Here is a 24348-nt window from a genome sequence, read left to right on the forward strand (position 1 = left end):
TCTAAAACACACATTATACCTCTGAGGCTTACTTGATTTTGTTTGATTGATTTATTGCAACAATGTAACACATTCTGACAAAAGTTAATTCTACAGAGAATGCAAAGTCTGTGATGATGTCCCAGACATCCTGTTTGTAAGTAACCTTTAAGTTAAGTGAACCTTTTTTATGTTTGCTTCCTGGAAGATTAGACTCATTAATGAACACATCCATCAATTAAATTGGCAATATCAGACAGATAAAGTATAAAATGCAGAGAGGGCAGAAAGCTATCATGCACCTCTCACATGGGGATCTAGTTTGCACCTAATTACTTTGCTTTCATAATCTCCCTTCATACTGTTACATTGATACTTAGACATGTTTTAAAACATTTCTGTCCCTGGCTTTATAGCACCAGTTCACGTATTCCTCTTTTTTTACAAACACTTAGAAGTACTCATTATTTCTTCTATGGCTGTCTTATGTCTCTGTTTGACACCTGGGCTGGTCGTTTCAGAGGTCTGGTCAAAGTATAGATAGAGTTAACCTAATGGACTATTTCAAACTCAGTAGATATAGAGCTATAGTCCTACTGGACTATTTCAAACTCAGTAGAAAGAGCTAACACTCTTACACAGAGTTGTGTGTGACAACAGACGTCCCAGTCAGGAATCTGTGGCCCAGATTCTAATCTCTTTCAAGAAACAGCTGGATAAAATTTTAGATTCAATTAGCAGTGAAACTACAGAACAGTGATAAGTATAAAATGGCCTCTTCTTGTTTGTAATCTTTTCTAACGTGCCTTAAAGATCATGACCTTTCTGTGTTGTCAAAAGAATGAAGATGAGTCCAGGACCAACCTACATTTTCAGTACAAGGCAGTACTAACAGTTAAATCAAGGCAACTGTGAAACGGGAAGTTCTGAAATGCCTTTTAAAAGCCACTGCAGACCTGGCAGAACTGGGTGATGAGCCCCTTTGCAAACTCAGTAAACACAAGGACACCCAAGCTGTTATTCACAGCTTGCCCTTTTTATATTTTTCCCATAGCTGTGTTACAGCCTTCCAGTCTAATCTGGTCATATTTCAGAAGCTAACCAAAGCTGGGCCCTGGTTTCTATTGGGATGGGAGACCTCTAAAAAAGCTTTCTTGGACCAGTAGGTGGCACTCTTTCCTCTAGACCAGAATTTCCAAAAACTTGTGTCACAGTATGGTGAGCCAGACAAAATGTGCTGTAGGAGGTGCCTTCCTTTAGATGTTAAACCAAGGTTTCACATTTACACATTCTGTTCAACTTGGCAAGAAGTGTTGCTTAGCAGCTGTGGATTGTGAGTTCGAACAGCTGAGCAAGGCGCTTTGCTCAAAGAGCTCCGATAAATGTCCTGCTACAGCATATTAATAGATTTTCTGAAAAAAAAAATCTCAATTGTTTTACCCTGTTAAATAAGCAAGTGAATATCATACTTTGCGATCATTATACTGTAATGCTATTTTATTGTATACATATTCTGTGTTTTGCATATTTTGATGGTTACCTTCAGAAATACATTGATACTCTTCAACAACAATGCTTTGTTTTTATTGACATCTGCTGGAAGGTTGTTTTTTTTCCCAAGGAGAGGTCAAATTGTACTCATGTGTTCAAGGCTCATTAAACACTGCATAATATTTACAAAAGGCTGTAGTACAGTACATTTTATACTCGTAAGTTATCTTAGCTAAGAATGTGGCTTCCATTTTTTTGACAATCAGATTTGATTTCCTAGGTTGTACTAATGTTCAGAGAACCTGAGCATCCTTCTGAAACAAGCTACAAAGCCATATTGTCAAAGCTGATACTGTACCTTCTTTTACAAAAATGGCTATATAAGAGCAAGTAAATGGAGGTTCTTTATAAACTTCATATTTTTATGTTCTGAATTTTTATGTGAGAAAATTGTTCTCAGAAAAGCATACTTAAAATTGTAAGTTATGTTTCTCTACTATATTGTTTATTTTATTTTTTACAGGAATCCCAAATGTTGGTACAAACTGTGAAAAACACAATTGTGTTAAGTTTCTTCCATGTCTTTGTGTAGAACAGTTTCTGAAATAATATCTATAATCTGTTTCCTAACAGGAACAATAGCAATGATTTTATAAACAAATTCACACATTTCATGATCTCAATCTACCTGTTGCTATTTTTACAACAGTTCAAAACAATATGAAAACATGGCATTCTACTTTGTTTTCTTTAAATCCAAAGAATTATAAATGTCAAACATTTTAAATAAAGAAATGTGTGGCAAACATCTGGGCCAAGTTACACACTATTTGCTTTTGCCTTGGCAAAAGAAAAAGGCAATAAAATCAGGGGCTTATCTTAATAGAGTAATGAAATAACACTTTTTCACACTTGGTCTAACATAAAACCACTAAACAAATTGGAACCTAATTATCATTAACATATACTGTTTATAAAAATAATATCAATTACTGTATGTCCACAAATCGAATCCTAAAATATCTCAATCATAGAAAATAGTAAAGGAGAATGCAGCAACAATTTTTATTTTTTTTTACACAGCATTTCCTCAATGTTCTTTTACGTAATACAATTGCAACCCATTTTTAAGGACCATATTTTTGCAGATTTTTTTTGCAACATTGTTTGCCACCTGCAGGCATTTTCAAGAATAATGTTATGTATAGGAAAATTAACTGTGTAATGTTTGCATTTTATATCTTCTCGCCCACTTTAGTAAGTTAGACAGAACACAATGGTAATAAAGAAAGAAGTGTTTTCCAACAGTAAAAATATCAACAGAAGTTTGAATAAAACACTGTACAATCCCTGATACTACTGTCCTCGACTTCACTTCTAAAATACAATGGAAAACTAAAGAAGAGGTAATATTAATATTACAAAACCTTTTGTCCTAACCTGCTCACTAGTTCAGCATTCTTAAAGATGAAATCACATGTCTGGTTTTTCTAACAAACTATAGAGTCATTGTCTGTTTTGTCTTTCCAAGCCTATCTATCAAGTAGAATCTAGTACCTTGAGTAGAGGAACATTGTAACAAAATACAGATTTTCAGTGATAATGTACTGAGAACTTGGAATTATAATGTATACAAGTATAGCGCTTCAGATTCTGATTGACTTCCCCTACTTTATCTAAGTTTTCTAAAACTCTAGCAGCATGTGTCTGTAACTTTAGACAGACTGCAAAAACCTTACTTTTTTGCTGTATAAAACTATCAAACCGAGCACTATGGGAATAATCACATAATTCATGATAGCCTCCTTGGAATTAATAAAATAACAGTAATTTATCAAACTCTAACCTAAATCGAACCTAATTAGTCCCCATCCTTTCTATACTTTAAAGTTTACCATTCATTACATTTTTTCATCGTTTTTTTATACTTTAGGCTTATTTTTAACTAATGTTTCCCATCTGTGCATTTTCTGTGAATACATTTAATTACTTTAACAGATTGTCTGGGGAAAGGAGAAATCTGATATTCTAAGTTTTCTACATTTGTAATAGATGACACTGAACAAGTTACACTATTATTGTCAAATTCAGACATCTGAAGATCTCACCTCAGAGAGGAGTTTATTTTTTTCATCATTATTCCGCAATGTGGTTTAGATTAAAGCCCTTACCTTTTGATTAAAGTTCTCTAACATGCTTTCTTATTTCACACAATAACATTTTGGAGAGGATGCCTTTCTGCAATTACATGGACTAACCTGTTTTTTATCTTCCCAAAGATGTTACAGAAATGTGTGTCGAAGGCTGAACATAAAATGTAGAACATAAAGAAGAAAAAAAACAACAGCAAAGTTACAGTTTACTTTTCTAATAACCTTTCACAGACGTTCCACTTACTTTGTGCAATGTTCCAGTTTCCATGTCTCTAACTTTCACTCAAAGTGACAATGCAAGTGGACGGTATTGGCATGTTTAGAAGCAGCAGGATATACTGTATCTCACTTACACGGGAGCAACTGATGCTGAACTAGATTTCTAAACCTAAATTCTACATGAGCAAATCATTCAGGTACATATCTTTTTTGTTTACGATATAAGTTGCAATGATTTAGGTCAGCTGCATTACGACAATGTCCCTTGACTTCACTCAGGTTAGGATAGAAAGGCCTAAGTATGAAAAGGATGATCTGTGGGCTCATTTATCCCATAGCAAGGCACAATATTGATCATTTCCAGACCAGACAGTTTTAGGGTATTCAAGTGAGAACATTTGTGTGGCACAGGTATTATGAAATCTAACGGTATTTGGCCACCATAATAACTACAGTTCCTTAAATAGCTTTGTACAATATTTCATACCACTATCTAGGTCCATCTAGGTACTGGAAATGAATTTGACTGTCCAGTTCATCATTCATGTTAAACTAACATTAACATTTAATTAACATTAAAATGGAACAAAACCACTAAACATCACTAAACAACATGCCATAACCCAGTCAGCCATCACAGCCAATTTTACCAAAATATACCTGAAGAAAGCTAGACATGATGCATCAAAGAAACAGACACCTGTAGAACTGCATGAAACATTTGTTAAGCAATAACAAGAATCCGATTCAGATTTTGTTACTCTGCAGAGCTACTGAGAAGCACATTAGGCTGCATTTGTGACTCCAGATGCCTGCTCATATAGGGTCTCTTTGGTGTAATGGAGCATATCAACCCCAGGCTTTTTTTCCTTCCTCAAATCCATGGGGACATCAAAGCTAATGTAGCGTACCTTCCGAGTTCCAAGTCATGTTATTTTTATTTGCCCACACCATATTTCAAACTTTTACACTCACAATCCAAGAGCTGAACTCGGTACAATAGCTGTACAGACTTGATTCTGAAGTAATCCTAGATATCTAAAACTGCTTTAAAAGGTTTAAATTAAAAGGTAAGGTTGCCACCAATATTATCTAAAATATTATCTTAGAGTTGTTTCTTATAGACCTATATGCTATGATCTACACTTAAGTGTGCAAGACCAGTGAGAACACAAACCTGCCATTAAAAGCCTTAAGGATATGTTTACAAGATACAGATGTGTATCTGTGTCTTCAATTGAGCTAAGGTAAACAACTGTGGTAATTAGGGCTCCGAAGTAATTTCATTGATCCAATTAGATCAACTGGTACATATAAAGAGAAACTGTTCCTGTCAAACAGTGGATAGTCTTAAGACTTTTTTTTTTCAAATCTTAACTTTTGAACTATATCAATTTTTAAAAAATATATGGCAAGTATGTAATGCAATTACATTGTAATAGCAGCATAAGACATTATATACAATGAAATATTTAAGAACACCAAATTACACCTTTTCTAATGAGGCAAATCTGAGAATATGCAATGCCGAAATTGTAAAAATAAAAGTTTTGAGGTGCTCAGAGAAATGAATACACTTGCAGAAGTGTATTTATAATTAATAACCAATCCAGCCACATACAGTACGAATTAACATACTATTTTACCATACTGGATCAATGAAAATTATACAATGCAGACATACAGGTTTCACTGTTTCATTGATCACATTGGACCAGCATTAACTAAGTATATTTATATAAAACATTTCACTGATGTCTGCAATCTTTATTCTTGTACTAGTATAGCAGTATCTGGCCCTAATTCAACATATCAATTTAAGAAAACAAAATAAACAGGACATTTTAAGACTGAAGGCTCATTGAAGATTAATGCCCATAGCAAAAAAGTTGTGCTCTGGCAAATGCAAGGGCAAAGTGCCTTTGTGCAGAGGATAGAAGTAAGTAAAAGCAATGGCACACTGATTGGCTTCGCTGAATGCTATTATACAAGAACTTCAATTCTAGTTTAAAACAAAATTCATGGAATATGACTTGCAAGCAATGGAAAGCTAAATATCACTTCACACAGGATCAAGATAGAACAACGCACTGCCTTAAGGCAACATCAAGATCTTTAGTTACGATTGCTGTCTATTCAAAATATGTTGACAATCTTGCCACATACAGTACGTGGTCGTATAAAATACTGGTTACAAGTCAAGTGTAAAATAAGTGATGAAAAAAATAAGCCTCAACATTTGGAATTTTCAAATAAAAATTCCATTGTTTTTCACTGACTACAATTTAGCAATTTTAATGATACAAGTCAGCTTTTATGTAGTCAACAGATTTTCAGTATGCTGGTCCGGAGTTCTCTGCAGGCTTTTTAAAAATTTCCTCACAAAAGATAAATTCTCAAATAACAGTCATGATGCATTTAGGTAAGTGTGTACGTTTGGATTGAGAAATGGTTTAAAAAAAAGAAAAAAATAAATAAATAAGGGATTATACTTAAGGTGGGTAAATGTACTGCAATTAGTGAACTGCCTTAGGAATCTGTACAAGGACCAACACTCTTCCTAATTTATATCAACGATCAAGATTCTGGTACAGTTAGCAAACTATTCAAATCAAAGACCAAATTAGAATGGTGAGCATACATTGTAAAGGTTGTAAATTCAAGACTGGTCAAATGCCTTTAAATGTACACAAGTGTAGGGTTTTATAATATAAATATACAAGTGGAACTCCAATATACAGTAGAAGAAGCTACTTATGGAAAGAAACTACAGTATGTGGACAGATGCCATCTTTTATAGATGTACTGCATAGTAAGATATCTTCTATTCCATATTGGGAAGCAATAAAAAGGAACACAAAATGTTAGGATATACAGTACAGTATAGCTAAAAGCACAGAAACATAATCAAGGGATACAATATTAAAATTGTAAAATACACTAGTAAGGCCTCACTTAGGATACTGTGGGCAATTTTGAACATGTTGTAAAAAAGATATTGCTGCCAGGAAAATCTGGATGCCTTCTAGGACTTAAGATCCATTTCTTTTTAAACTAGTTCAGGAATACTATTCCTACAAAGCCAGCATACAGATCTATATGCAGTCTCTAACCTACAGTATTTATCATATTTGTTATATGTCTGCTCCCTTACTTCTGCCTGATTAACTCCTAATCTGGCAATCTTTGATTATGAAAAAGAGACATACAGGCAGTTGACAAGAAAAGCACCATTTGCCAGCAAACACATGCAGAGACACATTTTGACACATAAAATCTTTTCTATTTTAATTCCATCAAACAATCTTCTTAATTTTGTTATGTGGATACTATGAACAAAACTGATATTCTAGGTGACTTAACAGAGCTTGGGAAAACACTCAAAACAAATTTAACACAGAATAAGAATGAATGTCACAAGTACAATATATACAGTACATAGCATAACTAGCTTACCAATTCATATATAAAGTACTGTATGTGTACAGTACATAGATACAGTATATCATCATTATCTACACCATATCCAACTTTTTTAAACAATCCACTGCTGGAAAAAATGCCTTCTCATGATTCTTCAACAAGCTACTGTCTCTGGCCTCCTGGAACCAATGTCCAGAACTTGCCAACACAATCTTGAAAGGCCATGCTAACTTCTAACTGTCACACGCTGGCAAGCCAAACAAACTGGTGTAGAAGACAATGAACCACAGTTCTTATCACATACTGTATATTATTCCCACAGGAGATGCCAAACATGCCTGCAAGGGTTTGGTATTGTGTAGAACAATTTTATCAGCCTCCATTTCCAGCACTTGTCCCCCAGGATCAACTGAGACAAACTTTTCCCCACATTCAGTAAGTTCAGGTCCCAACAGATTACTACTAAGATAGCTTTTACAAGTATCCCGGCATGGTCTTTGTATGCCATCATAATGCCAGATTCATTTTCCATGATGACAGCACTAGGGTACTTCATGAATATCAGTACAACTTATTTCTCTTTGTAGGAGTCAGGAAGTAATACATTCTGAATAGCACTAAAAATGCAACAAGCAAGGTTAACATCAAAGTTTATGTAAAGAGCATTATACTAAATCAAAGCAGGTTAAATATACTGTAGGTCTGTTGGGTTCAAGTGAGGTAAACAGGGAGGCCAGGAAAGTCAGAAAATAATAATAAAATGTGCTGTTATTCATAAATGTGTGAATATAATTATGCATAAAGTACAGTCAGGTTTTAGTAGCAAATGATACAAATATTATTATTTGATATAAGTAATGAACAGATGACATATTTTATTCAGAGATTTCCCAGAAAACAAAGGCAACTTTTTGTCTGCAATTCTAGTTTCCTACATACTGGAAGTATCTGCATTTTTATAGTTTAAAGGAGGAACACTAATGCACTAAAGCTGCATGCTGTGAATAGAACAGGCTTTGTTATTTCCTTATTAGCAGGAATGTGTGTTCTTTGTAAACCAGTCTACACAAAACATTATGAGGTGAAAGAAGTGGATTAAGATATTAATGTTTGCCAAAGTATGTTAATGATAGGATAAGAAGTAACACAGCACAAAAATGTCTTAAGGGCTATAAAAAAACTTTGGACCTATTTTCGAAATACAGGAATGCAACAGAACTTAGACATTTTGAAAGGGGAAGTTTTTACTTCACCCAGCTGTGCTTTATGAGATAAAAACAAGGTTTTGACAGACATTCAAATCAAGCTGTGCACGGGGCAAAACAGTTTGAATAATTTCTCCTTTTTGTCTGTAGTTCTGAAGGAGAATTTATGAAATGTCATGGAATTTCAGCTTCACGGTCTTAAAATGCTGACAGCATACACATCGGTGTATATCCTCGACAAACCTGAAACATTCTGCAAAAAAATGGTACAGTATCTTTTTGCCTCTTATTTTCCAAAATCTTTTAATTACAGGTACAGCGCTACAGCTCTCAGTACCATTATGTAGGGATTACCCAAGCACCCAAGCAGCTCTTTACCTTGGTGCTACACGTGCACTCAGTTTGTTGAAAACATGACAGAGGGGATTCACGTGGCCAGATCGCATTTCTCCACTGTTTGGTCTGTGCTCTTTGCACCACTGGACTCGCAAATGTGCATTTCCAGATGTGATCAGCAGCTTTTGCACTGCAAACCATCCATGTTATGTCGCTCTGTAGAGTTTTCATTCGACTGTCTGCTTGCTCCCAAGGGTGAAACCTGCAGTCAGTTCATCTGCAGTTCCTCGCCTCTTTCGCCATCCACCTGCCATTGTACATATTAATGCATGGATATCACGGTCAAGGAATATGCTCTTTTTTTTATCCACTACCTGTATACCACCAGATCAGCTATCTTGTTGACACAAAGGCCTATTTAAGGCTAGAATACTCTATAGTTGTTATAATGTGGTTGGGTACTGAATTGGATGATTGCAAATCAAGATTTTCACTCAGGCTGGTTATTGAATTTGAATTCACTGAAGCACAACCACAAATTTTCATCTAAAAGCAAATTATGAAAGACATTCAAATGATCAAATTTATTCCCAACGTATGTGATATTTATGGTATGAAGTGTAATAATACTATACAACTGTTTACAATGTTTAATACTTAAGTATTACATTTTCAGGTGATTGCCCAAAAGCTCCACATAAAAATTCATAATAAAAGCTGATGCATTTCCTCACATGAAATCTGGATTTATCGCTATTGACCTTGGCAATACATAAGCTTTAAAAGTTTTTCTTGAAAGCAGAAGAAAAGAGCAGAGTTGCTTAAGAAAGGTTAAAATATTTTCCCATTAAGACATAAAACAGATATCAAACTGCATTTGAACTTGAGGACACATGGGAGAACAGTTCATGTACTATATCATGTCAATTGCTGAAGTATTCTTCCTAATGCATGTTCCATGTCTTCAATGGGAGGCTCAAGTAATTTTCCTTTTGAGTGGATCACTGTATATCGCTTAAGGTTTATACAAAAGAAAGGAAGTCTCAGTGGTAAATGGGTTTAACAAAATACACTGTATTATACCTTCAGTATTTAAGAACAAAACAGAGTGAAACATCGATATCTTTAATAGATAAAAGGTAACTTTTACTTAAATCCTCCTTTTCTTAAGCTCAGTCATGGTTTATTTTCTCTTAACAATTGCGGTAATAGAGAATTCCCAAAAGAGCTGTATAAACCCTGCATGCTTCATTGCTAAAGAAAGCATTTATGCTGCATTTTTGAGGAACTGTAACACAAACATACGGGTTCATGCTTACACTGCAAAAGCTCCTTTGGGGACTGATAAAAAAAACAAGTGGCCGCAAAACACACAATGCCACGGTGTAAAAACTTCCTACCAAACACAAAAAGTGTAAGATTTTACACAAAGCTACTTCAATGCAGAAGTAGCAGTAGCATTTTTATTAGGCCCATTCAAAACTACAGTATTTGAATAATATACCGTAAAACACACTGGATTCTAGCTTCTTAATGTTTACTCAAATGCAGGTTCACTTCTTAAAATATCAAGCTCAAAAGAGTTTTTAAAACTATAGACAATGACATTCAAAGGACTAATGAACTACACAGTACCACAAGCACATCTGCCTTACAGCCCCAGGTTACCAGCTTCTAGCACAGCTTCTGGCACCTGTCTGTATGAAGGTTTACACAACCCTCCTGTGCCCGAGTTTCTTCTCTTCATCCAGTGATAGGCAGATTACCGTAGCTTCGAATGTCTACTCCCAACTTCTTCCTTTCAAGAGGGTTTCATAGTACAACCAGTACTAGATAGCGGAATTACTGTGCACAACAGGCCAAGGGGGGTCTTCTCGTTTGTAACTGCTATTATGAGATTAAAAAAAACATGACATTTAAAAAAGACTGATCTGAACTCTCACTCACACCCAATCTTTTTGCAAAAAGACCAAACAAAAACACCGTGGAGTGTTTAAAAGGAAATGAAACTATTCCAAAGGAATGAACATGACAGCCCTGATCAGAGCATCCACCCATCTCACAAAACTGGACCTTGAAATGGGAACTGGATGGGATGGTTGGAGTTTTGATTTAATCCCAACCATGGATGTTATTATGGGCTGAAACAAAATGGTACCATATGTAAGAGTCACAGATACTGTCTACTTTATATTTTTCTACCTGAAGTACATAAACTCACAAAACTGATCTCTATGCTCGCATCAGTTTCATACCACAGTGATACTCCAATTCCATACCGCAGTCACCAAAGCTGTTTCTGAAATTAACCATTTCTGTACTAAAAACATTAAATATTGCATTTTAATACAATTTTAATCTCGTTAAAGACAAGATGGTAAATGCAAGACCTACTGCAAACTGTCACTGACTTAACAACATAATTATGATGATCACCACATTCCCCCACCATACCCCCATCAACTCACCCACCTATTCATGGTACAGTACAGTACATCTAGCAGCAACGAATGCCATCAATTGAGTGTATCACTACAGAAAAGTACATCTTATTATTTGCTAATGCTACCTGAGTAGATGAACAAAAAAGAGAATAAAACATAAGTGTGAAACTTATCAGTCAAGGTGCCCTTTTCGTTCCCTTTCTAAGCCCTTAGACAATCTAGTCTCTGGCAAGTTTTATCATGCAGGAATTAATTCATTCCTCTCATTTCCAGCAGAAGCATGCATTTCTGAACTGACACATTACACTGCCATCTCCAGATAAACTGGCAGGGACCTGCACAAGGAAAGGGAGAAGAAAGAGAAATTAATAGGTTCATTTCCTATGGAGGCATACACTGACGGGAGACCCTTACTGACACATACTCTTCCCTCTCCTTGCTGTTACCCCTCCCCCTTCCTCAATCTCAAAATCCGCAATGTCTTCAGCCCCTCCTTCCTCATTCAGCACCAGCCACCCTCAACCTATTCGCTCTCCTCACGCCCCTCCTTCTGCGACCTCCCCCAGTGGTGTTCCCCTCTTCTCCTCCTTCACTCAAGTGCTAGAAAATAAGCCCACCATGATGAACCCCTCCCCACTCACCTCTTCCAGGCTTGTGGTGCGCTGCCTTGACCTCCTTCTTTTGTGTTTCCTCTCCCCTTTCCTTCTCTCCTTACAACTGGTCTGGTTTCCCTCTGTTTTTAATAGGTCTGCATTACACTTCTACAAGGAAAACCCAGCCTTGATCCCCCATTCCATCTGAACTATCACTGCAACTCTCCCAGAATTCTGTGACTCGCCCTGTCTTTTTTCTCTTTGCTTTTCACTCGGTACTCGCATTACTCCAGTCCCACTAGTGGTTTTGTATTGCTGCACATAACAGGATCAAAACCAAAGGTTCTGCTTACAGCTGTCTCAGCCCCTCGGCTTCTGTGTGCTCTTATCTCTTCTTGCACTGACCCTAACTGTCTCCACGTCTCTTCTACTCCTCTCCTATTCTGTGCCTCCGTCTCTATACGATGACTTCCACGGCCCATTCGTTCTCCAAACTCGCTCCTCAGTGGCAGAATGAACAACCCTAAGGAACCGGAATGGCCGAATTACTGATCACCTTTCCGACTTCGTTTAGGCCGTACCTGTGATCTCTCACTCCGCTCTCTACTACATCCCTCAATAACACCTGCATTGCACAGGCTGCATTATTTTTTTAATTGTGAAACTGGTAATGTAATTTGGAAATTGTTTTCTGTAAATATGGAATACTGTGTATGCCTAAAGAGTGCTTATAGTGCTACTCTATACACACACTGTATGCACACTTTCTATACAGAATTTTAATCATATTTTGTTTTGTTGATGTTTCATGTTTTTCTTCCGGGTAGTGTTAAACTCACTGTCATTTTAATCATTTAAGTTATTATGTTGACCCTGAACAACTCTTCCTTCTATTTACACTTTGTCTAAATATTTTACATTGTAGGCTTACCTGGATAAATACGTCTTCTAGACAAATATAGAATAGTAATAACATACTCTTTCTGCTAAAAGAATTATTGGAAACTGGAGATTTTCAAGCTCCCAAGCTTTGAAAATTCTGACATCACATTATCTTTAGTAAAGTCGGTTTTTCTATAACAGCAGTTCAGGATGCAGACATAGCCCTTCCATTAGCAGCTTCATTTATTTTTACTTAAGGATTTTTCTGAGATAATTCTGAGAATATCTCTTTGACTTCCATTTAGGAAATGGTGAATGGAATGGCACTACATTCAGGAGTGATTTCTGTATAATAAGGTCACCATCTGTATATCAGAAACCCTGCTTGCATCCACTGCTGTTTGTTGCTTAATGTAATCTAATGAATTAGTTCAGCATTATTTCTAAATCCACAATGCATATTTTTCAAAAACCTGTTTCTATATACTGTAAATGATCTTTAGTTCTCTCAATGTCTAGATAGCTTTCTCGTAAGAGAACACCCAATTTCATCTAAGCTGTCATTTGTGAACAGAACTCTGGCATGCTTGAATACCTATCTTATAGTACAGATCTGTTTCTAAGAAATTATTATCTGCTTTGAACTCTGAGAGCTCTCCTTCATGGTTTGCAGATGACGAAAGCACAAAGTGTTCCACAGAGGCCTAGTTCAAGGGGTAATATTAAAGGACCCCATTGGTTGGCATATACAGTTTTAAGGACACCTAAGCCAAGTGCATTGAGGTCAAAGGAGACTAAACTGAAAATTGATATGTCTGTGAAACATTTTAGGGCTCTCTGTTCTATGAACTTCTTGACCCAGACTCTCATGATGAGCTCATGTACAATAAAATAAAACAAACTGCCCAGACACCACTCACTCCCATAGCTCTTTCACTGTTACATTTTAGTCTAAGTAGTCTCAGTCTACTAAGATTACAGAAGTCAAAACTGGAGAATGTTTCCTTTTTGCATCATAATACTGTATACCCGTGAGTCAATTCCCCACAAAGAAGTGTAACAGCACTGTTGCTTTTTAAGCATATACTGTACTTTTGGCCTGATGCTTTAATGGATTCTCCTCTGTTATTATTGCATGTATTGCCCTTTGTTGTCTTCTACATCTGTTACTGCCCAGTGCAATGGACACTAAAAACTAAGTTTTGAATGTTAAAACACCAAAAAATACTTACACACTGTTCTAACGAATAACAAAGAAACCCAAATAATGTTTCCTCAATGATCCAGATGAAACCATTCCATAATTAAGTGTACTATACAGTAGAAGCCATCTTTCTAAGATGAGCATGTGCTACTAAATTAAAAAGGCCAAACATTATAAACTTTTACTCCCTTTGATAAATACAGCAAAATCAGTACGACTTCTACTGCACGAAAAAAGTGTCAATAAGTCTCAACCCCTACTGATCAGGCAGGACCTCACTGTAATCTAAGCAGACATCTGCACCATCATGGCGCCCCCTTGTACCACATTGAGTAACTGCTTTATGTTTATCTTCATAAGAGGGCTACAAGAAGCATCATCCTGTTTCCCCTCAAGGATTGTTTTATCCAAGAACTAAGCAGGACTAGCCTTTCACAGATTCAGAGACCTGAAACATAAAGCTAATATATCAATGTACAAGTCTTCAGGGGTTTCTGATAGGAACCAGTTTGATTGCAATGTGGAAAGTTTAATGTACGGTATCTCGAGCAGTAGTGGGTTTATTAGTTCCAGAATTAAGTTCTTAATTCGACCAACTGTATGTTAAAAAGAGTAACTCATACTGTATACTGTCTCCACGCTTTAAGAGGGTAAAAACAACTTGCAAGATTTGGTGCTGCCTACCACTAATTCTGAGATCCCAAACATGATTTGTCCTTAAATCCATCTTGATTTAACATGAGATCTTACACTGCAACCATAAGAAATTCTACATCTGTATTCTGTATTGAGATGGAGGGACAGAAAAGCCAAACTTCTCACAGAATCTCACCATTGACATGCAGTAATATTTAACAACGTGCTGTTGAGGCTCATTCCCTTATCATTTGTCTTAAATTGGCAAAGTTTGGTATGAAGCAGCAATCTAGAAGAGAGCTATTTTTTAAATTGAACTCACAAACCTAAATACGTACAGAAACGCAGTAAAAGTGTGAACAGATGACGACATATACAGTACAGTAAGTAATCGAACAGAAACAGCACCGCATTTTGACTCTGATTAAGCTGCTAAAATGTCTATAATTACTGAGCAATATCTCGAATATTTAAACACAATCTGAGTACGAACATGGGAAAACGTATAGCTTAATATAATTTAAGATATCTTAAAGGAAACTATGATACGCATATCACACTAAACAGCCACATGTCACAAATTCCTTCTTAAGATTTTTTCCCCCAAAACAGCACACCCACGCATTCGAGTTTTGACCTGCTGACACCTGCCTCTCCACCCCTTTTATCCGGCTTCTTCAAAACTTTCGCTGCCTTTCATCGGCTCCCTCTGACTTAACATTGTTACCCGGTGAACACCACACCACGCAAATCCGATCTAGGATGATTTTACAGGTATGAACAGATGCGTTGCTCATTCACAGACTGATGAGACATTTCTCATTAAGAAAAGAGTAATCAGTGTGCATCGTACACCGGATTACCAAAAACAAAACGTTATATAATAATATTCTGAGTATATACAGTAATACCCAGAGTTGTACTTTCACCGCAAATTTGAAGCATCAGGAACATCATGCCACCGAGTGAAGTCTCCGCAAACCAAATGTCGAAATAGTCTACCAGGTGGTAAATACCTTCGTAATCTTTTTAGTCTGTTCCCTTTTTGGCAGTGTTGCAGCATCTGGTAAACTTTCACACACCGAAATTACCATCCGATAATGCTAACGAATGTTTCCACGTTTTGTGGAAAAGGGCAAACTGCAATAAACGCTTACCTTCGTATCTCCTTGATCTTGATCATAGTCGTAATAATCATGACCTGATTCAAAAGCGAAGTCTCTGTAAAGAAACACTGCATAGACGAGAAAAAGAGATAATCCAAGTAGGTGCATTTTACACTATCTCAGCAATCCCGAGACCAAAAGCAGTCGCAATATTTCCTTTCAAAAAGTTTAATCGGTCTTGGTATCTTGTAGTCGCTCAAGCGCAGTTTCAGACTTTCTTCGACCCAAATTAAAATGCATGGGGGTATCCGAGTTTCCTACGGCTGACAATCATTTAAAAATTCAGAAACGCATCAATATCAGTTGACTCGGTGGAATCGCTTGCGAAAAGGAAGGCAAATTTAGGAGGAGATCTTTTCACGTGTTGTCTGGTACGAAACTTGCACAAGACCAGTAGACATCCAGTTTAAGACCCAGAGAGGAGAGAATGGCATGTTTAATGCAATTTAACGGTGGCCCTCTTTCCCTTTCTCCTTCTCCTCCCCCTGGTTTTTCGGATCTGGTCTAGTCGGGATTGCAGCTAGAAGCTGATATGCTAGTATTTATACAAAGCAGGAGGTTTGAGAAAGAAATATGAGTTGGGACACGTGCGCCTTCTCCAGGAGACCTCTTACACAAGCCCCATGCGGTTTCTGAAAATATGAAACGCCGATGCATGTACAGATGTATTTTCAGACAGTTAGAAACTTTGTTCATGTGGATTTTCTAGTAAAACCCCGTTTCAAGAACCAAAGGAATCAAAATATCAATGTCAAGATTGTTTGTCACCATGTGGCTCCTTTAGTTGTTACATGTATTTTTATCAGTGACTGCCCTTAAGCATGTAATAATAATAATAATAATAATAATTATTATTATTATTATTATTATTATTATTATTAGTATTATTATCAACATTATTATAAATAAGCATAATACTAATAATGTGTGTTGTAAATAGTTTATTATATTTTTGTATTATGGGAAATATTGTAACGCACAAATGTGAGCGTTTCTCTACAGCTAAACTGAAATAAATGCTGTCGGAGCTCATTTTTAACAAATGTGAAATTCAAACCATATAGCATCCCACTTTTGATTATTCAGCATAAAACCGTGTCAGCGGGAGGATATTTTTATGAGAAAGGCTAACTGCACAGAAACACGAATTTATTCACTGAAAATCAGTCTGCCTTTTAATAGAAACATATTTGTTTTGTTTAAAAATATCCTTAATTAAAACAGTTAACAGTTTTATTCGCTCCATCTCACCAACAATAGCATAACCATTGTACAACTTTAACTGTGGGACGCTTAGTTGAAAAAAGAGGCTCCACTGTCCAAAATTTCAAGCATTTATCTCCTCATGGTGTGCCTTTTGGTCGCTAATAATAATAATAATAATAATAATAATAATAATAATAATAATAATTATTATTATTATTATTATTATTATTATTATTATTATTATTATTATTATTATTATTATTAGACACAGATGCTCAGCCATTGTTCCAGTGACCCACAGACAAGGAAATAATATAGACAGCTCACACTGTGGGAGGTCTCTACATTTCTGAGATCAATGGCTTGTAGTGGCAGTGTTTTGTAGTATTCCGAAAAAAGACTTCAGTATTCAGAAAAAAGACTTCAGTGTTCAGAAAAAATACTATCCAGTGGTTACACTGATTTGATAAAACTGCAATAAAACGAAAATAACTTATGCTAATTTCTTATTTTTCAAATACGGTTAGTTACCATAGTAAACTTAGTAGAATGCAATGGATGATAAAACATTATCATCTCTTTAATATACTGTACATTACCTCCCCAGGTAACATACTGTACTTTACATGTAGATTCCAATAGCTTCAAAAGCTATCAAAAGAAAAACATTTTTATATATAGACAGAGAGAGAACAAGAAAATGAAGCAATGTAAGTAAGTTATCATCTCTCCTAGATAGCATTTAAGGGAAATATTGATACACCCAAGTACTGCAAGTATTGGTGCTGTAGCTACAGTGTGCGTATCACACAAATAAAAAAAGGGGGGGACAATCAGAAATGAAGAAATGCTATTATCTCATCTGTGACAAGTCACACAGATGGAAAACCCCTAATTTAAATTAGAAAAATAATTAAGTCTCCTGATAACTGACTGTCTTCTCCATCATAAGTTACTAGATATTGAAGAGATACAGGAGGATGGAAATGTAGATTGGAGGCAACACACATATGCATTTACAGGTGATGTGGACTGGATTGATAAACAGATCAACAGAAAGGAATATTAATGCTTAATGTTGTGTTATAATAATACCTAGAGCAGGTGTTCCCACGGCCCGTCCTGGAGATCTCTGTGTCTGCTGCTTTTCATTCCAGCCGAGATCTGCTGATTTAGATTCTCGGTTTCCTGTTTCTGCACCTAGAAATATTCTATGCAAAGTATTATTCCACCAAATTCAATATACAGAACTTAATTCAGCCTTGTTCCCAATGTGTGTATTAAGAAGTGGCTCCCTTTTTTCTGCCGAAACTAGTGATCAATTCACGATGAGCAGACACAGATGGGGAAATTTGAATGTGTCAGACACTCCCTCAGTGAGTGGTTTCTCTTTTGCTGTGGTCTAGTGGGTTAAATATTAGCTGAAAAACCTGAATGAGATAAGTTCTGAAACTCAGAAATTGGTACAGGGTTCATACCAGTCACAGTGACATTTGATTGAAGAGATAAAAGCAAATTATAACATTCCTTGAACTGAAAACTGAAACCAATTAGTTTTCGATTAAAAATTCCTGAAAAAACAGAAGGCCCAGGACCAGAATAGGGAGCCAGAGACCTTGAAGATCTTCAATTGTGATTGCAGAAAGCAATCTTGTTACATTTTCCTTTGGGAAGGTACAGTAAGTTTTAGCCTAAACTGTAGAGATACTGTACATCAAGAATTTCAAACATTTATTAATTAAAAAGTGATTAAAGTGTATGAAAAGTATTGATTATATATAATGTGTAACTGTAAAAAATTATAAAATATGTTTTGTTGCAAAATGTTCAGATTTATTCGTATAACCTTCACATTTCCTGTAAATGTGTTGAAAATAAATGCTGTTAATTTGATTCTCTTATGTGTGCAGCCAATAGCTTCACGAAACCTCAGATATTTCTGGGCTTCTCCTTGATTGTTTCCATGGAAGCTAAACACTGAAGTAAAACTCAGCACCATGTCATCATGGAGAAAGTCAGATATTGTTCAAAGATCAAAGGTAAAAGGTTATGAAGCTCAGTAACTTACAGTATGTGACAGGAAAATCCATAGTCCACTGCAGGAAATCCATCAGACATGCCATTTTCACCTATTGTGTCCATCTTTATACTGTAAAGTTCAAGGCTAATCCACCAAAAGGATGTTTTAAATTGTTATGTGCATTAAAAAGAAGTAGTTTGGGATGCTTACTCCCACCTATAATAAGTAACCATTAGAGATCCTCAAAAAAACTTCTAAATAAAACTTAGATTTTACGGCTTTGAGTAGCATAAAACAACAAAAAATGCATTATGTCAAACAGCTCCAATCTCAAATGAGACCACATGATGTGGTTGGATGAAACACAATTTGACTTTCTGAACAGTTTCATCTAGTATATTAAATAAGAACACCATTCCTTCTGTGAATAATAGACAAGGATCTGTTCTTCTTTTGAGTTGTTTTGAGTCCTCTGGCCCTGGTGTCCTAGATAGAGCTGAGGACTTAAAAAGTTCCCAATGTTTGTGAGAATATTTTAGCTTGCATCATACAACAATAAACAGACCATTACAGGAGCAAGTCTGATAAGGGTAGCCAAAGACAGAAGTTCTCTTAGAACATCCTTCATCTGATAATGAATCGTACTGATGAAGATACAAAGAAAAGTTATTTAAATGATTTCCTGTTTGAAACTACTATTGGACATTTGAGGAGAACTTTAGGGGTTATTTCGGGCACCTCTGAAAAAATAATAATTTATTTCTTGGCTAAATAAACTTTGATTCAAGGTTTTACATTTTCAGACTGACGTTGTGCATGTTTTTTTTTTAGAGGGAATAAATTTAAGCAATTTGGTATTTGTGATAAAATAACACTCCTTTTTGTTAACTCGTCAACTATTATGAATACTTTTGGTATCATGGAAAGCCCTAACATACTCCATTATTCAATAATTGGACTGTAGAAAACATCCACTTACAGTAAAAAATCACACATGATTCTGGTTGGAACACTTGGTTTTCAGGATAGAACTGAATCCACTAGAATATACTATTCTTGAGCTGGTTGTCTGGCGGCCCTCATATTTTTTGGGTCTGTTTTTTTTTAAATTATTATTAAAGCTTTGAAAACCACATTACCTTGTCTTGTTATTATTTTTATTTTTCAATAGAAAAGCTCCCAGCTAGGCTGCCATCCCCTCAGCTAGTCCAGCCACGCCAACTAAGACCTACATACTCCATCCCTCTGCTGCCTTCATTAGGATCTAGCTGCACCACTGAAAAATAATATTCACTCGCAGTGGAAATCTTCACGGGAAACACATGCACGGTACTGCAAAATAATTATGGAAATATAAAATAAGGAATGAAGTGCAAGTTACTGTATACTGAACATACTTGAATCTCACCTCTTGCCCAGCCTTTTTGGCATGTTGGGTTTCTCCCTTGTCTGGCTGTGCAGCTTGGACACTGGACACCTGAGGAGGGTTTAGATCTGGAGCCGGACTGCATGGCGGAGTGTATAAGTACAGGTGATAATGATGCTTCTACTTGCGACCAGGTTGTTAGACATTCCAGTAGATCATCTCTTATCATGTAGATGGACATCCAAGCATGGGGTACTTAAAATCAGTTCTGGGGAGGACTGGCTTTCCGTTCCAACCACCAATACAATTCCAGTTTTGTAAGGCCCCGTCATCGTCTTTCAACCATTCTTACAGTTCCAGGCTTGTAAATCTTGAGGGCAAGATACAAACAAAAGTAGGCCATTTGGCCCCTCTATTCGGTTTTTCTAAGTCACTGTCACTCTTGCTGGCACACACAGACAGGCTGAAATCTGTGACTTGGATAACAAGCTCGGGCTCTTTCTTAGTGCTTGCTGATCACATGACAGCCAGTCACAGCACACTATATCATTACATGACAGCACGATGGCGCATTATAAGTGGGAAGAAATGGGGATCTGCCATTAATACCCAATAGGTTCCTAAGATAGGAATCAGAATCCCTCCAGTCTTTGTGGAGTCGCATGACTTGAACTGACCGTGAAGGAGAGGGGCACCAAAGCCATTCATGAGCAAGAAATGAGTCTGGGCTTCTTGAGGAAATTCATACAAATTGTGGTTGAAACTCCTATCTTCATAAAGCTGGCTTCTAAGACAGCTGATTAATGTTTTTATCTTAAAGAAATATGGCTATACTATGTCTTAAAAAGCTGATAAAAACCTCCTATTCAATCCAGGAATTTCATTTTTTTTAATTAGGCACTTTATCTTAATCAGAACACTAATGTTTCATGCAGTTGAAAGTAATTTGTTAAGGAACAGTGCTAATGCATATGGACTGTACTGAATCTGCTACATTTTGTATACCACTCGGAGAATATTATAGCAAAGATGGTTTCAGATAACAAAACGATAGGAAAGTTACTCATTTGTAAAGTGGTTTAATTCCTAACTTGAATCTCTCAGCTGACAGTGTTTTTTTTTCTTACTAAATAGGCTGTGCTCCCACCTCTCCAAACGTCAGAAACAAATGCCAAGGATCAAGTGTCACATACTATTAACCCTAAGTATTTGAGTCAATCCAGAAACTAAAGGAAGAAGACTAGGAATTTCGATGAGGGCTCTTAAAAGAATCCAAACCACTGGAGTCAAACCTCTTACTTGTCTAAAGATGTATGCACAGCTTGTTCCCACATAAGAACTGCCCTACCGGAACTTGGCAACAATAAAAGGGCGGCAAACGACCATAGCCTCTGCTCTCAGAATAGCTCAACCAGTTATAAATGGAATTTAAGACGTCCTGTCAGCTTTAAAACATCTCAATTCAACCTTGTTTCAGCAAAGGTGAAGTAGGGTAAAACAAGATTAGTTTTGTAGACACTGCAGTCCAATTTTCCCAGGCTGCTTTACCCCCTGGCCTGAAAAAAAAAAAACTGCCATGCAGAGAAAAAAATCTTATTCCAAAAGCATCTGTTTAGGGTTTGTCATACACAATAATGTTGAATATACAGTATGAGGGTCACTGTTTCTGTGTCTACAATTTTTTACTTAGGAAATTGAAAGAAAACGACCTACCTGTACATTGATGGAAGGGAAATATGGAAAATATATTTCCAAATTCATTGGGCATCCCTGACTTTTTTTTGTAATTTGTGTGGCTTAAATAAATCTGTAGATCTGGATGAGGGAAGTCTTAATTGCCAATCAAAAAAGATTCAGCACACCCTGGGACTTCCATGAGTTTTTCCTTCTGACAATAATTGAATTTTCATACAGTATGTGTATCTGTTGGCCATCCCTTTGGTTCAGAAGGTTTTTGCAGCCTCTTCTTTTGTATTTCTTGTAGGTGTTTTGTCTTACAGTATGTCTTGTAAGCCAGGCATTGCCTTTGGAAGCCTTACAACTGTCTGAATGAACACATTAGCCAGGTCTGATTTTGCATGCAGTTGTGTGCCAGAGACACATGCACCAAAGGTCGTGTTTCTTCTTATATCTTTCTGGTAGCATAGGAAAATGAATAAAGCCCCCAAAGAATAAATAAATGTCATATTGGGCCTATCTTGGACATGGGGAAAAATTTTACAAGCAAAAATAAAAACTGTAGGAAATGAAATGCCAAGCAAGAATCTAAAGACAGAAGTAATGACTAGAATTAGGAAGCCACTAGAAAAACCTTGTCAAGCTATGAAATAAGAAATAAGTAAATGAGGGTGGAATAATAGAATAATCCTGGCTGTCAGACCACTTACTGTATTACAGGAAGAGCTTAGCATTAGCAAAAGGACATACAGTATGAAGGTGGAACAAAGGTCTGGTCAAGCAAATAAATTGTAACATACAGTATGTACATACTGGCCAAAATTTTAAATCCCTTCGTTAACTGTTTCATGATCCTCGTACTGTATATTCAGAGGTTTTGCTTTAAGAACTGGAGGCACTGAGCAAATGGTTTGCAAGAGATTGCACTTGGCCTCCTGAGTCACCCGAATTAAATGTGATTAAAAATCAATGGGCAATTTAGATTGTGCTGTTAGGAAACATAGCTTACTCTTTGCAGGCAGAACTGCGAGTGAAATTGACTGTCAATGGAAAAAGACTGGAACTGCCACCACAGAGTAATTGTGGACAATATGTTTATATAAAACTATTTATGGGTTTTCCAAACTTTGGCAGACTTTCTCCCTCTGTCCTTTTCCCTTTTGTACCTTTTGCCCACTTTACTTTGACTGATTGATTATTTAGAGATTATTAGCAGTGGGTTTTGCAGCACACTATACATTACGCCATGTAGCCATATAAATAGTTCCTATTTTTATTGTATCAAAATTACATGATGCATAAAGTAATGTTAAATTGAATTACAACTAGCAACTCATAAAACGTTTTCATTACTTTTTTACATTAATCACTTTCATAGAATATAGAATATTAGAATATAGAATATTATAAAAATAAAATAAATGTATTTTCCACAGCATCTTGTCAAGCAACATGCTAACATTTCAAAATCTTAAATGAGTGGAAATATTGCAGAATACTTATATACTCTGACTGGCAAAATGTATTTCTTGAGTAATGTGGCAAGGAACCACCTGTACTGTACATTAAATTAATATTAAAGTCAGGCGTATCAGAAAACAAATCATCTACAGTATACTGTATATTGTTCTGATTTTTTAGTAAAAACAATAATTAACAATTAACAATAATATTGTTTTTCTTGTGCCATTTTATTTATAATTTAACATCTCTTTGTAATGGAAGACATTCTTTTATTCCCACAGTCTTCTTGGCTCTGCACTGCATTTTAAAACACAAGTAGCACATGTTTCTTCCAACTGTTGCTAAAATTAATGTTTTACTGAGGCCAAGGCCTTGAATATATCCCAGTCATTGACATTGCAGTTGATAGTAAAACCTTGTGTGCTTTCCTTAAAATATATACAGAATGTGGGAAAACATCCCTCAGAGTTTAATTACCATTTCTTTTTGATTAGTTGTCTGCCTTATATTCTTAGCAGTGGCATGACAGAAAAGATTCTACTTTTTTAATTACAATTACATTTGACTTTAATTCCATATGATTTAAGAATTAGTCACAGATTGTCCTTTTTAATTATTTACATGTTAATGAATCCAATAGAATTAAAAACAAATGACTTATCTCTCAGTGCTAAATGGGGGATGCTCTATTACATTCAAGATGAAATAGGCAGAGCCAGAGATAAGGCTGTTTTATGACTCTGAAGAAAAACATTCTCAGATAGATTTTGTTTGAATAGTTTAAACAGTTAAATCACCCAAGGAGGAAGGAATATTGAGCTGTACTGTACATACAAAACACGTCACATCAATTTTTCATAGATTACTTAGAAAATACATCTTTT

At 36.0% G+C, this 24348-nt stretch overlaps 1 protein-coding gene across 1 annotated transcript in view; it reads right to left on the reverse strand.

Moving 5' to 3' along the window:
- vegfc (vascular endothelial growth factor c) overlaps positions 1-16308 on the reverse strand; it is a 49313-nt gene extending 33005 nt beyond the window's left edge. Inside the window, exon 1 of the mRNA XM_015345377.2 lies at positions 15723-16308. Within this exon, the coding sequence (XP_015200863.2) occupies positions 15723-15839 (117 nt within the window). The 5' untranslated portion in view covers positions 15840-16308. The remainder of the gene's footprint in view (positions 1-15722) is intronic.
- Between the last annotated feature and the right edge of the window lie 8040 nt (positions 16309-24348).

Source organism: Lepisosteus oculatus, chromosome 1, assembly GCF_040954835.1.
Source record: "Lepisosteus oculatus isolate fLepOcu1 chromosome 1, fLepOcu1.hap2, whole genome shotgun sequence".
NCBI classification, from domain to species: Eukaryota; Metazoa; Chordata; class Actinopteri; order Semionotiformes; family Lepisosteidae; genus Lepisosteus; species Lepisosteus oculatus.